At 36.7% G+C, this 17,383-nt stretch overlaps 1 protein-coding gene across 19 annotated transcripts in view; it reads left to right on the top strand.

Annotated features, from left to right (window-relative positions):
- TBL1XR1 (TBL1X/Y related 1) overlaps positions 1–17,383 on the top strand; it is a 182,929-nt gene that overhangs the window by 131,480 nt on the left and 34,066 nt on the right. For 14 of the 19 annotated variants that reach the window (XM_073023443.1, XM_073023442.1, XM_073023441.1 and 11 more), the window contains one exon: positions 7,024–7,126. The exons of the other annotated variants lie outside the window; for them this stretch is intronic. In XM_073023443.1, coding sequence (XP_072879544.1) covers positions 7,069–7,126 — 58 coding nt within the window. In that variant the 5' untranslated portion in view covers positions 7,024–7,068. The remainder of the gene's footprint in view (positions 1–7,023; positions 7,127–17,383) is intronic. 19 annotated transcript variants of the gene reach the window in all.

Consider the following 17,383-nt stretch of genomic DNA (forward strand, 5'->3'; position numbering starts at 1 on the left):
GTCAATTATCTTTACTTCATTTTATTTTCCCTTTTCCTTCTTGGTTTACCTAGCTGGGTTGTGTGTGAGTGCACATATGTATGTGTCAATCTGTTAGCTGAGTACTGAAGTTAGTTTGCGTCTTCTTCACTTGATTTGAGCAAGTATTTATTGCCCTATGGGGGATGAATGTTGATCTCTTTCCGGTTTTTTTTTTTTTTTTTTTTAAACTATACCTCGATTCTTGATGTGTATCAATCACATATTTCTGCTGCCTGAACAATCTTTTGGACATTTTTACTCTTGACCTTCCAGAGAATTGACTGAGTGTAACCAATCCATGGACACATGTTTTGATTTACTTACTAGTCTGAGTTACTTAGGATTTTTTTTTCCCTCATGGGGAACCAAGGAATAACCACTTCTTCTTTCTAATATACTGTTTCATAAGCATTGCTATGGGTAGTATTTATTACTCTGGCCTCCTTTTCTCTTTGTTCTTCCCATACTATTTGAGTTTTAAACAGAGTTCCCATCTATTCAGGTGATTAACTGGCGATTAACTGTCCTTGAAAAGCTTTAGCATGTGTTCCACTCTTTAAGATTCTCAGAACATGTCTGTTCCAAAGCTAGAATGAGAAGTTTTAGTTGAGAAAGTTTCATTAGCTTTCTATTGTAATACTGATTCCTATTCAGACAAACTCAGTTTTTTATGCTAGTGAGAAGGACTGACTTCTTTATTTTAGTTTATTTTTATTTTTGTGTTTATTTTCATTTTTGAGACGGAGCCTCACTCAACTGCCCACGCTGTAGTGCAGTGATGCGATCTCAGCTCACTGCAGCTACCGTCTCCTGGGTTCAGGTGATTCTTCCATCTCAGCATCCCGAGTAACTGGGATTACAGGCACCCGGCATCATGCCCAGCTAATTTTTGTATTTTAGTAGAGGTGGGGTTTCACCATGTTGGCCAAACTGGTCTTGATCTCCTGACCCCAGGTGATCCACCCACCTCGGCCTCCCAAAGTGTTAGGGTTACAGGTGTGAGCCACCGCACCCAGCTGATTTTTATTTTTTATGTCTGACTTTCTGATTCATTCCCAGACTGACATTGCTTTACCTTAAGTTCTGTGACTGATTACTGCTCAATTGTTGAAATCCCAGCGCTTTGGGAGGCCAAGGTGGGCAGATCACGAGGTCAGGAGATCGAGACCATCCTGGCTAAAATGGTGAAACCCTTTCTCTACTAAAAAATACAAAAAATTAGCTGGGCGTGGTGGCGGGCACCTGTAGTCCCAGCTACTTGGGAGTCCTCAGCTACTGAGCCAGGAGAATGGCAAGAACCCGGGCGGCGGAGCGTGCAGTGAGCCGAGATCGCACTGCTGCACTCCAGCCTGGGTGACAGAGCAAAACTCCATCTCAAAAAAAAAAAAAAAAAAAAAAAAAAAAAGAAAAGAAAAAGAAAGAAAAAAAGAAAAGAAAATGTGTACCAGAAGTAGTATGACCTGTCTTATTATCTCTTAGTGTTTTCGTTTCTTGTCCTTCGTTTTCCTGTTAATGTACCTTGTCGGTAATTTATTCAGTTATTCTACACACATTATTTCCTAGGATAATGTATTTTTATGTTTTAGAAGGATCTTAGTTATAATCTGTGTAATTTCACTTTTATACATTTAGGAAGCTGAAGTCAATGTCTGGGCAATAAGGCAGCTCATCAGAGGTCTTTTGTGTATAAAAAGAAATAAATTTGTAGCTATTGACACTTGGACTTAAATCAAAGTTGACTCATATAATGGATGCTAGTTTACTGCTCTCAAGCCTCAAGAGCTTTGTTGAAACTTTTAAAAATTGCCTAATTGAGATTATGAATCAGTGTTCCCTATCATCAAATAAACAACAAATATTCTTGTTTTTTGAAAAAGCATTTTGTGAAAACCATTCTTACCTGTGGGCTGTACAAAAATAGGTGACAGGTTGGATTTGACATACAGGCTGTAGTTTGCAGATCCCTGGCTTAGATCACAATGGGAACCAATTTGATACTAGAAGTCTCAGTTAACTAATGAATAATTGATTTGGTGTGTTGTCTTCCTTCCTTCCTTCCTTCCTTCCTTCCTTCCTTCCTTCCTTCCTTCCTTCCTTCCTTCCTTCCTCCCTCCCTCCCCTTCCTCCCTCCCTCCCCTTCCTCCCTCCCCTTCCTCCCTCCCTCCCCTTCCTCCCTCCCCTTCCTCCCTCCCTCCCCTTCCTCCCTCCCTCCCCTTCCTCCCTCCCTTCCCTTCCTTCCCTTCCTCTCCTTCCTCTCATTCCTCTCCTTCGTCTCCTTCCTCTCTTTCCTGCTTTTCCTTCTTTTCTTTCTTGTCTCTTTCTTCCCTCTTTCGCCCAGGCTGGACTGCAGTGGCACAATCTCGGCTCACTGCAGCCTCCACCTCCCAGGTTCAGGCAATTCTTGTTCCTCAGCCTCCCGAGTAGGTGGGATTACAGGCCCGTGCCACCACGTCTGGGTAATTTTTTTGTATTTTTTTGTGGAGATGGGGTTTCATCATGTTGATCAGGCTGGTCGCAAACTCCTGACCTCAGGTGATCTGCCCGCCTTGGCCTCCCAGAGTGCTGGGATTTGTAGGTGTGAGCCACCACGCCCAGATGGTGTACTGTTTTTTAATGTCTTTGTATGTTGGTATTTATAAAGGTTGATAGGTCCTAATAAACATCGTGTGCAATAGGTACTTAAATATTTCTTAATGAGATGAGCTTACTCTTTTCCCCTTTCCTAATTCTTGGAGATGTCTGTCTGAGATCTGACCCTGTTTTTGGTCTTCTAATGTATTTTTTAGGTCTATAAAAACGCTTTCTTAAAAATTACTCTATGACCTCATACTCTCGCGTGGCTTGCAAGGTTCCTGTATACAACTCTATAACTTAAACTGACTCAAGTCTTTGATATTTAGAAGTGGAGGGGACTGTCTGATTCTATTTTCTCATTTTATAGATGACACAGAGACCCAGAAAATTCGCATCACTTGTCTAAAATCATATAGGCCATCCGAGATGTTATTTTTAATTTACATCTGAGCTCTGGATTCCAATGAAAAAGAGAAGGAAAAGTAATTTAAGTTTGTCACTTCTAAGTTATAATTATGCTTAAGTTTTGGACTAAATTATGTTTGTAAGATAAAGTAATTTCGATTACACATTTGACTTTGGAGCGTGCAAAGGGTGTCCAGATCTCTTAAAAATGTGCTATAGGTAGGAGATTTAAGAAGATAATCTTACTTCTTTCTTTCTATCCATAACTCTTTCATCGTGTTTTTTTTAGTCATTTAAATTTAAAATAACGTAATTGGGGATCACAGTTGGGCCCTGGCTTCAAGAATGGAATCAGAAAAGAATATGCTGTCTGTCATGATTGAGGGTGACGTTTAAGGTAGTATTTAATGTGTAGAAGGACTAGGACAGGATTAAATATTTGGAGCAGTAGTTGTACAGCGAGTATATGCTGAACTCAGTTTTGTGATGCTGAAAATGCTGTACATATTCAGTTCACTGAATGAGTCATAGCTGGATTGCCTCAGTAGTCCTGTGTTTTTGTAATATTTGCTGAATTATTGTCTGTAAAGTTATGCAGTTAGATGATATTTCATGGTGAACATTTACAATATTAAGTGAAGTTTTGAATATAGCCACCAATTGGCTAAATATTAAGGCTAATTTTGTGTTTGCTTTTGGCTACTTTGATACAGCTGTGGTTTAAGTAGTTGATTGTCTATAAGTGATTGGAATTTTAAATAAAAGCTTTTATGAGTATACAGGCGATTTCTGAGAGGAGGAAAGTTACAAAGATCTAATTTTTGGGAGGATCTCAATTACTATTTAAGAATGAGTAAATATGATCAGGTAGAAGATACAAATAAATGCTTTGTGAATTTATGAAGTGTCTATTTTGAATATCCTGTTTATTTAATAACCTATGAGCTTTTTGAGGGCAGGACTTCATTTATGCATAATATACTCTTCATCAGGCCTGATACCTGGGTGGTAAAGTATAAAGATTGGATGAGTGTCTCAGGGCTGTTTGTTAACCTAGTTTAAAGACAGTTGTTCTAAAAGATACCATAATGGAGGAATTATAGTGGTAAGTCTTCTTTTGTACCCATTGAGATCCAATTCCTAGTATCTAGTACTCATGCAGGCAGGTGAAGACTGCATCACATTCTAGAGCATTCATCTGGCTATATAAATAAACCATAATGGACAAGTTCTGCAAAGCATTATTTAGTCCACTAATGAAGTAGTGGCATTTTCTCTGATTTCCCTCTTTGGCACATAGGCTTTTACGTTGTTTTACAAGTAGGCCTTTCAAGGTCTTTTTCCTTTAAAAAAACTTACTTTTAATTGCCGGAAACTGATACAGCACTATAATCAATTAAATAATCAGTTTATAGCGGTTTGGACAGATAACTTTCCTGCTCTCATTCACTATTTATTATGACTTAAAAATATACCAGCAGTATATATTTATTGAAGGAATTTTTATAAGCAATAATTTATCATTTTGATTTGTATTTTTCTTTGCCCTGGAATGCATTAGGTGATGTTGAAGCATCACTTATTACTAGTTTCAGCTGGGAAATTGATGGCCTTTGCTAATCAGAACCAGCATTGTGAAAAACCTTTGCAGGCGTCCAAGTTTTGGACTGAATGGTATTAGGGGAGAAGAATACTTTGTTTTCTTTGTCAGTGTATCTCACTTGGATTCCACCTAGCCCATCTCATTTTGGGAAATCCAAAAAATAAAATAGTTGCTAATTGTTCCCTGTGACAAACATATTCATGATAGATCAAATTATGATTTAATTTCCTGTAATTGTATCATGGTTGGGGTTGGATATTTTGTTTTTAAAGTCATTCAGTTCAGCGTGCCTTCAGAATTGAGTGAGTGCCTGCTGTGTGTGTTGAGCACAATACTGCACCTTACTGGTGGTTAGGCTAAAGTTGAGCAAGGTGTCCTCCAGAGCATTCACCGTCTAGTGTACTATAGTACTTCCAGACCAGTGCCCTGGGCCAGTATCCTCAAAGGAGTATTTGCCTGATCACTACATTAAGCATGTAGTAAACATTCAGGTTATATAAAATTAATTGTACTCTTTGAATTAACTTTTTTGGTGAAGAGGGTACCTTTTCTTTGGATGAAGATGTTATAGTTGTCACTCTTCCTTTGTAGTTTCCCATCTCGTAATTGACAGTACCAGCCATTCACTTGTCCAGAGAGAAACCTTTGATTCTTTCCTTTTCCTCAACTGTGCATCCAGTCAGTTACCATTGAGTCTACCTCCTCAATATTTTTGGAACCCCAGTGTTCCTCTGTGGCAGTCCGGGAGTTAGTCTTCTCCTGGATTACTGCAGTATCTTCCTAATTTGGCTCCCTAATTCCCCCTACTCCAATCTAGCTTCTTTATAGTCTGTGCTTCTCCCTGCTCTTCCTGAAACTGTTTAATGGATTTGTTTTCTCTTAGTGCCGCCTTGAAGGTCCTCCTGAATATAGTTTCTGCCTGCATTTCAAGCCTTACTGGCCTCTGTCCTCACTCAGCCCATCCACACCTGCTGCAGCTCATGGGATGCTTCTGTTTACTCCCTCCCTTCCCCGAGCACCCTTGTTTTCAGGCCCCTCCTTTAGTCTGAAGACCAAGGACACTTCTTCTCAGTATATTCCTAGACTGCTAACTTTAGTTAGGGCTTCTTCTGTGTGTGTCCACTAGAAAATTGTCATTGCCTCCCATTTGTCTGTCTCCCTGTGAGGTACAAGCTTGATGGGTAGTACTTAGTCACCACTTTCTCCACAATTTAGGGCAGTAGCAGTTTGTCACATAGTAGCCTACTCAAATGCTTGTTAATTTGTGATTTTTTTTTTTTTTTAATCTGTTAACTACTTCATAAAGAAATCCATGATGTCACAGGACAACCAGTATACTTCCACTTTAGATATTTCTTTATACTGAATAGATGTGAATGTATCGTTTTTAAAGAGGAATCGGCAAACTACATTGTGGACCAAATCTAGCTCGCTCTCCTTTTATAAGGATCACAAGAAGGGTCTTTACATTTTTATAAGAAGTGCTTAGGGAAAAAAAACCAAAAGAAGAAGAATATGATACAATGATATTATGAAATTCAGATTTCAGTGTCCATAAGTTGAGTTTCATTGGAACACAGCCATACTCGTTTATTTACATATTGTATGTTGCTGCTTTTGTACCACTCAGCGGAGTTGAGTAATTGTGACAGACTGTATGGTTGATAAAGCCTGAAATATTTATTGTCTGGCTCTTTATATAACAGTTTCCTGACCTCTCCTTTAAATCATTTCTGTGACTTGAGAACAAATACAGATATATTTATCTATATTAAATATACTTGAGTCATGCCTCAGTTATTCCCCCACTTCATGTTCAGGATTTAAGTATGTCCAGTAAGAGAGCATCATTTGAGTTTTGGGAACTGTATTCCAGCCCATCTCATACATACCTAGAGCTTTTTGAGGCTTGAACATTACAGATGAGATGTTGAGAAAATAGAGACTTCATATCCTCCCAAGTTTCGTAGACAAAAATGGAGTGGATAACTCATGGTTCTTCCCCACCCAATGGTCTTTTCCCAAGTAACTAATATTCTTTTTTAATGAAATCAGTCTTCTTGCAAATAACTAACATTTTTTGTTTTTAAAATTTACTTCTTTTTACAGTTAAGGATAAAAATTGAGCAACTCTTTTATGCTACTTGATAAAATCATTAAAATATTATGCTAAAGCCCTCTTAAAAAGGTTGTTTTATTTTTGCCAGTATGTTACTTTGAAGAAAAATAGCACCAGCCATGTTTTGGTTGTATTATCATTTTACGAACTATCGGAAGTGACTTTGTCAGGGTTTATTGTTAGGCAATGTAGAACCTTCGTTTTACATCATTTAATAAAATCAAATGGTTTTTACAACATTGTTTACATCTTGTTTAAAAATATTTTACTGAGAAAATAATTAACTTTGTTTTATTTTTAGGGTTATATCCTGTGTTGTGACCTCATGGTTTAAGTGGGAATAAAGATGAGTATAAGCAGTGATGAGGTCAACTTCTTGGTATATAGATACTTGCAAGAGTCAGGTGAGTACTTTTATAAAGTAAATAGGCCTCAAATTATTTTAATATTCTCAAAATAATCTTTTATGCATTTGAAATTTGTATCAGTCCAAACCGTTGAACTTTGTATGTTTCCTTAATGTCTGGACTGCCATTTTAAAGCTATGTTTTACTGCATGGTTTAACTCTCTGACTCTTTCAAATATGTTGGAAACAAGGCAATTATTTGTAAAAGTTCGGCTTTCACTGTTCAAAGACCATTTTTAAAATTTGTTATGAGGTGAGATTATTGCATATGTTTAGTAGGAACGTAAAAACTTTTAGCCTCCATCAGTTTGATAATGTGTATCCAGAATCCTCAATTAAATGTTGTTGGTCCTAATTGTAGTTCGTATTTTGGAAATTAAATTAACAGTATTTTCCTAGAATGCTTTCAAAATTATTATCCGAATTGATTAAGTGTATCCTTGTTCTGAATTGTTATTATTGTAATGGGAGTAATTATAAATAGAAATCATTGAAAGCAACTAATATTAAATCAATCAGTGATCTTCCAAGTTTTATTGATAGATAAAACAGAAGGAATACTGCAAGGGAAAATGTGGATGGATTAAGCAAAAATTTAAAAGTAGAAGAGGGAACATGGTTGGGTATGGGTGGAGGTATAGGATGATGAGAAAGGTTAATTGCAGTGGAAGTGCCGATTGCTACTAAAAAACAAAAGCATTTGGTGGTTTAAGATGTCATGGTCTAGAGATTGAATTTTAGAAATTATACTCTAAAGTTACTGTAATGTTTTAGTAAGGTGAGGTGCCCCGTAAAAAAGATAACTTTGGTAGTCGAGTGTGAGGGAGGATGGAAGGTTGAAGTAGAGGTCTGAGCTTGTAGAATATTGAGCCCTCAGTTTATGGTTTTGAGACTTGAATCATTTTTCTTGTGTGGCATAGTTAGTTGTCCTTTCCTATACAAGGAATACAAACATGGCTTTCTATCTGAGAGCCTGTTGCTTGCTGAGATTTTCCCAGTTGTTCTTCGGTGCTGAGCATTTTTTTGGGGTAGAGGTTCTCTATTCCCAAGCACGATCACTGCCGTTCTCTGAGGTGTAACAGCTGTGAAAGTGATGTCCAGAAGGACAGGGAGGGAAAGAGAGATTAGTATCCAAGCCCACAGAGAATAATTTATAATGAGCTTCGAAGTTAATAGCTCTTGTTTTGTTTTCTTTGTTTAAACTGGTAGACTCGTACTGAAGGCAGATCTAAAAGACGACTTCCAAAGAATGTTTTGAATAAGATAAAATGATTAATAAAGTGAAAAAGTAGTAACTAGTGATTGTTACATATGTAACTTGTAAACAAGTTTAACAATTTCAAATACTTGTGTTTGAAAATTGTTATGTAGTACTTTCAACCAAAATGGAAAAAAGTTTTTTGGTTAGAGCAAACTCTGCTTTCTGCTTTTAAATTTGATCACCTTTTAAGCCAGAGCTTTGAGACTTTTGGACACTGGAGCAAAAACCATGTGAAGGATCAGTAGATGGGAAGTATATTGTAAAGGCTTGTTGGTGTATGGTAAAGACAGCTATTTAGGTTGAACCATATAAAGTTACTGCTTTTGGAAGTTAGAAACAGTTGAATAGCTCAGCAGTACCTTGTGTTCAGTGGTGTTATTGAGAGCACTCATATTTTTCCTTTTCTAAACAAAAGTCCATAAATTGATACTTGATGTTCCTGTAAGAAAACAGTAAAAAGGAGCAATAAAATAATATTCTCGTTTAATTTCTGAATAAGTAGATTAAATTATATCAAAAGTGTATTTTTGTTTTGTTTTGTTTTGTTTTTGAGGTGGAGTTTCGCTCTTGTTGCTCAGGCACCTCCCGAATTCAAGTGATTCTCCTGCCTCAGCCTCCCGAGTAGCTGGGATTCCAGGCATGCACCACCACACCTGGCTAATTTTGTATTTTTAGTAGAGACAGAGTTTCTCCGTGTTGGTCAGGCTGATCCCAAACTCCCGACCTCAGGTGATCTGCCAGCCTCGGCCTCACACAGTGCTGGGATTACAGGCGTGAGCCACAGCACCTGGCCCAAAAGTCTTCTTCAACTTGCTTTTCTTCTTAGAGAAAAAACCCTTCTAAATTCCATATTTTAAGGTGTTTTATGTTGAAATAAACATAAAGCAAAAATTTAAAAAAATTTTTATGGTAGACTGATATATCAAGTTCTCCATGATTGTTTAGTATGTTCTTAGGTGTGCTTTGTATATTCTTTACAAAGTTTTAGACTTTATAGTATAGTGGCGATGCTAAATCACATTTCTAAAAATGTGAACACCAGTCCCTCGGTAAAAATTGTAACTTCATATTTACATTGTGATTTATAGGGAAAAATCAGACTCAACTGATGACATTTTGACTTATGGCAGTTTTCCCGGTACTGCAACTTGCCGTAAATTTAAGAACGGCTTATGTAAGAGTTCTGAAGTTTGATCCTCTGACTACCTGCATCAGAGTCACACTGAGTGGGGCCTGGGAATCTGCATTTTACAAATGCCCCAGGTGATTCTTTTGGCTTAATAAAGTTTGAAAGCCACTGGTCTATATTAGTTGTAGGACAATTAAAACTTGACAAGAAAATTGACAACAGGTATTTAGCATATTCACAATATCGTGACAGAAAAATTATGCTGAGTATTCAAGATAAAGTAGAAAGCATGGAGTGTACACCTGCTGCAGTCTGGGCTATGAGAACATATCCTAAAGAGGGGGCTGCCACCCAAAGTGTTTATTTGTGTTTGTGGGTCAGGTGGAATCATGAGGTAGCAGAAATCATGAGGCATTTTTATGTCTTAAAGGATGCCACGAGATACTTATTTGAAATTGCATCCAGAAATAGGATACAGAAGAGAGTTTGAGAATGTTATAGTTCTGTGAACGCAGCACAGGGTTCAGACAGAACCCGGAATCTCACCCATAACAAATGCTCATAGTAGCTTTAGATCTGGGCACTTGCCACTTATTCCGAAAGCTTTTTCTTGGTTCTGATCTCCAATTATACTAAAATATGACTATTTTTGCAATAGATCATAATTCAGAATCATCAAGTACAGTAATGTCTTCTCTGGGTTGTTTTGGGGATTCATCATATTTGTCACCACAACCTACAAATGATACTTAATGAGAATTAGTCATTCAACATCTAAGAAATACGATATAAATTACTCTTAGTTATAACTATGTTTCTTGAAAGAGCTAAAGTAATACTGAACAAACTGGAATCTTTATACTGCTGCTTTCCCTGCAATAGAGCACTGTATTGGATTAGGAGATAGCAGAAAAGGAACATTGTGGCAAAGAAAGGATTTGTGCAGAGACATTCAAAGGACTGGTTTGTGAAGACTTCCAAAAAGGAAAAATAAAATTTCCCCCGGCCTGTCTTATTATCTAAAGACTGTCCAAAAACACGTTGTGAAAGTTTTTATGTTTTGATAAATACGTGGTTTAGTAATACTGTTTTTCTGTAAGAACTTTTAACATTTGTTCTCTGCATATTGTTCAGTGTTGACTGTGGTATCTATCTCCAGAGGGAAAATCACTTAAATTGTTTTAAATGTTTTTTACTGTTGTCAATACTAGAAGATACTATCTGTTGAAAGTTTCCCTCCTCCTCCAAAATTACATAAATTCTCAGATTCATTTTTTTTCACTTACAAAATATGTTGCTGTGGAGAAGGGATTTACATTGTGATATTCAGCCTCAAATATTTGATGGACTTCTCTGTTTTAAATAAGCCATCCTTCGGATTCATCAAAACTAAAGAAAAATATATTTATTTTAGGGTTTTTATTAACTATTGTAACTTTTTATTTTTTTGCATTTTTATCACTAGAAAGTTCACCCTATGCAAATTTCTTTGGTCCTCACCATTCTGCCTGTTTATGAAGTAGACTTCCCTATTCAACAGATATTTCCTAGGGAATAAAATGATTTTTTTTCTCTTTATAAATGACTTGAAAATTGAGCGTATTTGATATATAGTACTGTAAGTAATGATTAACTTGATTCAAAAGTATTGTTCCTTTAATTAGTGTTTGCCCAAGGGCATTAATTTCATTGCCCTAATAACTTATCTAGCAACCATATGCAGATAAATACTTAGTGATACATGCTAAGTTGCATATAGTAGAACCTGATACAGTGTTAATTTTAGAGGCACTAAGGTGGTTTGGACCTTTTAATCTCTCCCCCACCTTTTGCGTCACCATCAACTCCTATGGTTATTTGCAGTTGTGGTTTATTTTTTTTTCTGAAGAAGTAGTTTCTGGCAATTATTTTTGAACTTTCTGACACCTGTCTTTCTTACAAGAAAACCTCTTTTCTATAAGAAGATGTCATTTTATCTTGCTTCAGTTGTATATTTGCTTCAGGGAAAGAATTATTGATACTAGATTTAACTATTACATGTCTAAGAGCTCTATAACTTCTCCATTTATATTGTACTTGACTGTTGGAAGCTATGAAACAGTCACATCTTATAATTGAAAGACTAACTGGAATTGCAAAGTCAAAATGTCCTTATTGCTAAAATGAGTAACTTTCTAGATAGTGATTCTGAATATTGTTACTTCTAAAAAATTTATTTAAAAAATAACTGATGTTGCATACTGTCTCCATTTATAGGAAAGATGATATATAAGAAGGAAATATATACAATCTGTATTAGGGTTCTCTAGAGGGACAGAACTAATAGGATATGTGTATATATGAAAGGAAGTTCATCAAGGAGAATTGACTCACGCAATCACACGGTAAAGTCTCACATAGGCCATCTGCAAGTTGAGGGGGATGGAGGCCAGTGGTGGATCAGTCTGAGTCCCAAAACCTCAAAAGGAGGGAAGCCGACAGTGCAGCCTTCCATCTGTGGCCAAAGGCCCGAGAACCCCTGGTAAACCACTGGTGTAAGTCCAAGAGTCCAAAAGCTGAAGAACTTGGAATCTGATGTTCGAGGTCAGGAAGCATCCAGCACAAGAGAAAAGATGAAGGCTGGAAGACTCAGCAAGTCTAGTCTTTTCTGTGTTCTTCTGCCTGCTTTATCCTAGTTGTGCTGGCAGCTGATTAGATGGTGCCCACCCAGATTGAGGGTGAGTCTGCCTCTCCCAGTCCACTGACTCAAATGTTCATCTCCTTTGGCAGTACTCTCATAATTTTATCAAGGAACAATAGTTTGTATCCTTCAATCCAGTAAAGTTGACAACTCAGTATTAACCAGGATGATATATAAGAAGGATGATGCATGTAGGCTTCAAGGGTTTGGTTTATGAAGGTTCTCCGGTTCTCCTTATCTCTCTTGCACCCTAGCTCCCTCCGTTTTTTTCCCCCTAACTTTTTCAACGGGATTTTCTGTCTCCTTAGAAATAAAGGCCTTGTACCATACCATTTTTTTTGAGATGGTGATTATTACTTCAAATGTTGTATTTGTTTGTAAGATCACAAGTCAGAACCATAGACAATTATTTTTTAATTTAGACAACGTGATCACAGTAGGCACAAACTAACCTTTATGTATAACATTAAAGCTCTGACCTGTACTGCCATGTAACGTATAGCTCTTTCATTCATTTTTTTTGTTTTATTGTAGCAGTTTCACATTAGCCCTGTAATGGCTAATGAATATTACAGTGCAGTTTCTTTGTTGACTCAGATAAATGTGACTGGGCCTTTCTGTCCTGAGTACCTTATGCCCAGTGCCATTTATAAACAGACATTACCAGTGGATTCAATGGAGTCAGGTTAAAGTGGTTGTCAGTAATGTGCTTCTAGGCATGAAGAACTGCACTGAAGAGAGCTCAGCGTCTGGTATGTCCACCTTCAGTCTGCCTTTCAGTTTTTATTAGTAGATGACCGGCTACAGACGTGCAAGTAGGTATATAGTTCTGTTTTATAATCAAATGTAATATAGAATAACCTTGATTTTACACACATGGTTGTATCCATGACTAATTAACAATAAACAGCAAGCAGTTGTCATAAATGCTGATAATTACAATTCTGTTGCTTTCCCCAGATAAGTTTTTCTCCTCTTTTTGTAAGCTGAATTGCCATTTTTTGCTGACACAGGAAATTCATATTACACAGTCCTGCTAACACACTTATCAAAGGACAATGGCCCTTTAATAGTTGTCAAACAGAGAATTTGTTCAATGTTAATTAGCATTTTTTTGTTTGTTTTTTAGGACTAGCCAGCATAGCGAGAGTATAAGGAAACATGTAAATTGCTTTTGACATTATTAATTTGTATAATTTTTTTGGAAAGCAATTTGGCAGTGATGAAAACCTTCTTTAAAATGCTTATATCCCCTTCAGCTTTTGAGGGAATCCATCCTAAGGAGAGAGAGAGAGAGAAAAAAAAAAAAACACATTGTACATGGCAAAAGCCTATACATATAGATATTTGAGGTAAGATTCTTTTAAAATAGTGATCATTGGAAAAGTTCAAAGGTCCAGCTATGACATGAATAATTTACTGGCTGAGTATTACGATGCTATTTAAATTATTTCAGAAAGTAAAGTATTATTGATTTAAAATGTTCATAGTTACGTGTATTTTTAAGGGCAAAATTAGGGCACGAAATTGTATGGCTAGTGTATAAGTACTAGGTCTAGCTCTTCAATGACAAAGATCCCCTGTGTCATTTTTTTCCCCATCCTGTTTACCTTTTCTAATATCTGGATCTGTAGGGCAGAGTTGGAGTCAAGGAAGCATTGGATGATGAGAACATGAGTATAATTTTACTAGGTTTTTCTGACTTGAAGCTTAAATAGGACCTTGGATCAATCAGATTTTCGTTTCAGATGCAGTATGTTGTGGTCATATTTAAGCTTTGCCTTTTTCACCAGTTTGTCTCATCTAATCATCCTGTACCATAACCTTGGTGTTCAGGGTCCATTTTCTTATTCTTGTATTGCCTATTTGCAAGGTAGAGTTGGCAGGCTCTATACGACTAACTCTCCTTTGAGAACACAGTCCCTAACATTCTTACAGAAAGCACTTCCTGAAACAAGCAATCTATAGAAAATGGCTGTTTTGTGATCTCATGCGTGCCACCCCACTCCCTACCAGCTGCCGTTGCTTGTCTCTGTCACTGAATGACTATATACTTCATGTGTTTCAGCCTTATTTCTTTCTGGAGTCTCTCTTCTACTCCCTAAATCTCAATACCCTAGTTAGTGTTTAGAGTACTTGATTACAGAGGCACTATCAGATTTGCTCTTACCCTTGGAAAGAAGGGATGCTATTTTAGATGGTCATGCCGGATTCTAACATTTAACAGATTTAGGTGGTCTCTTTTGCCTCCTATTATATAAATCAAAAGCTGTCCCTGGAAAAAGCCTTTTCTGCATGTATATTTACAGATAAATGGAAATAGCTTCTGGCACGAAACTAGTTCAAGTTTTAGATTTTTCCAAGGAAGACTTAAGTCATATGCTTTTTCTGGAGTCACAGATTTTTTTGATGTGCCAAAATACATTATAGTATAATTGCATTCTAATTTAAAAAATGTTTATTGAGTACTTGTTGACTCAGGTAACGTGCTAGTTTCCCAGAATTAAAGGATTACTAGACATAAACCCTTTTATCAGGATCCCAGTCTAGTAGTCACACAAAGGCAAACAACCATAGCCACAGAGGTGATAACCAGTGTGGTAAGTGCCACACCTAAAGAAATTTTAGGATCAGCATAGGAGAGACTGATTAGCCCTGGTATAGTGAAAGAGGATTTCACTTCCATTCGAGAGGAGAAAGGGCAAAGGAGCATATAAGGCTCAGAGGCGTGATATATAACACAGCATATTCAAATTATATCTATTTGCCACCACTGGAATTTATGGTGTAATGGGAGTGAGATGCGGGGTGTGTAGTATTGAGATGAGACTGGAGAAACAGAAGAGCCAGATTACAAAAGCAACTGTGTGCCATAGTTAGGCGTTTGACCTTTATTATGAAGGCCAAGGGGATCATTGAAAATTCTCAAGCAAGAAGTGGTATGACCAGTTTTTTGTTTTACAAGTAATAGTCTAGCTGTAGCTTGGCATATATACTGAATTGAGGAGGAGGGGAAAGAAATGTATATAGCAAAGTGTAATGGGGACTAAACACAGATCTAGCAGAAAAGGTAAGGTGATGAGCATATACAGATGGTAGAGTGGTAGGATTTGGAGTAGGATGGTAGGATTTGGTAAATTGTCAAATGCCAGGGACCGAGAAAGAACAGGGAGTTAGGAATGACTATGACTTTCAGGTGTAGTGAAATGAGATCAGAGGTTTCTAAGGAAAAGTAGTTTTAGGGAGGGGAAGAAGAAAAGTAATTTCAAACATCATAATTTTAAACTGCTATGTAATGCCATGGCTAGAAATAAATAAAATATTCTAGTTGAAAATAACATTTAAGCAGAGCGTTTAAGTGTGGAACTTCTCTAGGGTAAACATTAATGAGAAGTGCCAAAACAATGCTAATGACTACTTCAGGGATGTTTTGTTGCTATTTGAGAGCACCGTAAGTACGTCTGCAGTACCTTGAGATGCATGTAAGCACCTGTGATAGTTTTTCTCCTGGTCTGACAGAACAAATTCAGGGTATCTGCAACATTCCAGCCAGAAATTGGCACAGTTCCACCTGCAACTCTTAGGCTATTCTTGGACGTATTATTACTTTAAACTTAAACTCTATAAGCTAATTAAATAGAGTCTAAATTGAACAATTTTGACTATTTAAATTGCAGCCATGAATAAAGTGTATAGAAATCATGTACTTCACAGAAATTTATAAGCATTACATAAGTCAAGACACTTTGAAAACCTTGGCAGTAAATATGGCAGTAAGATGGCTCATTGTTTCATGCACTGTGTAACCACTTTCCAGGACCCTGAGTTGAAAACAAAAGTCGTCTTTTACTTTCTGTCAGGAAACAGGAGCTCACTCTCTCCCTTAGCTTTATCCTTGACCATATTTTAACTGTTCAAGAGGAGTAGTAGAGTCTCTGAATGAATTTGAATCTGTACTTTCTCATTTATTAGTTGTGTTTTTCCATTAGATTATAAAATAATAAACTTACATGTTTGTGCACAGTATCTAGCGTATGGTATAGGCCCTCCATAAATGATGTCTTCTGTCTCAAAGTTTTCTTAAATCTCTTAAGGTGCTTGGCTGTTTGGCTATTTTTACTATGGATGATTTACTGTGAATTTATTCAGGGAGGGGGTATATAATTGAAAACAGGAATCTCCAACCTCACTGCTTAAGGATTTTACTGCTGTGTCTCTCATTGTTTCTCCCCATCCTCCCTCATCCTTATTCTGTTTTCTATCTTGGTGATCTGAAATCTACTCATATTCGGGTAGTTGTGGGTTTCTTGATAGGGACAAATCAAAACGGTGCTTCTCCACCCCCTGCCCCATTGGTATCTTTCTTAGCTATCTCTGTGAGTTCAGATTAAGGTGAAAATTATAAATGCATTTAATTATGATCTTGCCTATGGGCAAAATCAGGGGCTAAAATCAAGGTCTTAGAGGGAACATTTTTCCACTTTCCTTTTCCACTGTGGGTTAGATGTTGTGAACATAATGGGTTAGGTGTTCCAAAGAGAGAAGGTAGGGGTTATGAGGAAAATCAACTTAGGTGTACTTTGACTATCAAATAACCAAATTTTCCTAGCCACATGCTGTTTGTGAGCCCACAGTATTTTATACTAGACTGTTTATCAGTACCACAAGGAATGTAAGAGTGGAAGCACAAAATCCAAAAAAGACACGTACTAAACACTGAAAAACTAGACAGTCTAGCCAACAGAGATACTATAGAGATTAAATCAGTTTAACCAAGACCCAAAATAAGCGCATATTTATTTCCTTTATTTAGTATGTGTTTATTAATATTCTGTATTACATGTACAATTTAATTGAATTGTTTAATATACTTTATAAAAATTACTACTTTAATGATAAATCGTGGTTATAATTTCAGTAAATAACCATCCTTGGTTTATCAGCTTATTAGAATTTTACCTTTGAATTTTGACTAGATATGCACAAAAAGCAAGGCCAGCATAAAGAGATTTTTATTAAGTAAGTGCTTTGGTTTTAAGTATTTCAAGTTAAAACTAAGTAATTGCTAATGGAGACCTATAAACCAGATATTCATTTGCTAGCTGTTCATTTCTTAAATATTTCATATAGATGAGTTATTACTAAGTGGCAAAGAATTGGTATTTTTTAAAGCACTTAATTCAT

The sequence above is a fragment of the Chlorocebus sabaeus genome, chromosome 15, assembly GCF_047675955.1.
Source record: "Chlorocebus sabaeus isolate Y175 chromosome 15, mChlSab1.0.hap1, whole genome shotgun sequence".
NCBI classification, from domain to species: domain Eukaryota; kingdom Metazoa; phylum Chordata; class Mammalia; order Primates; family Cercopithecidae; genus Chlorocebus; species Chlorocebus sabaeus.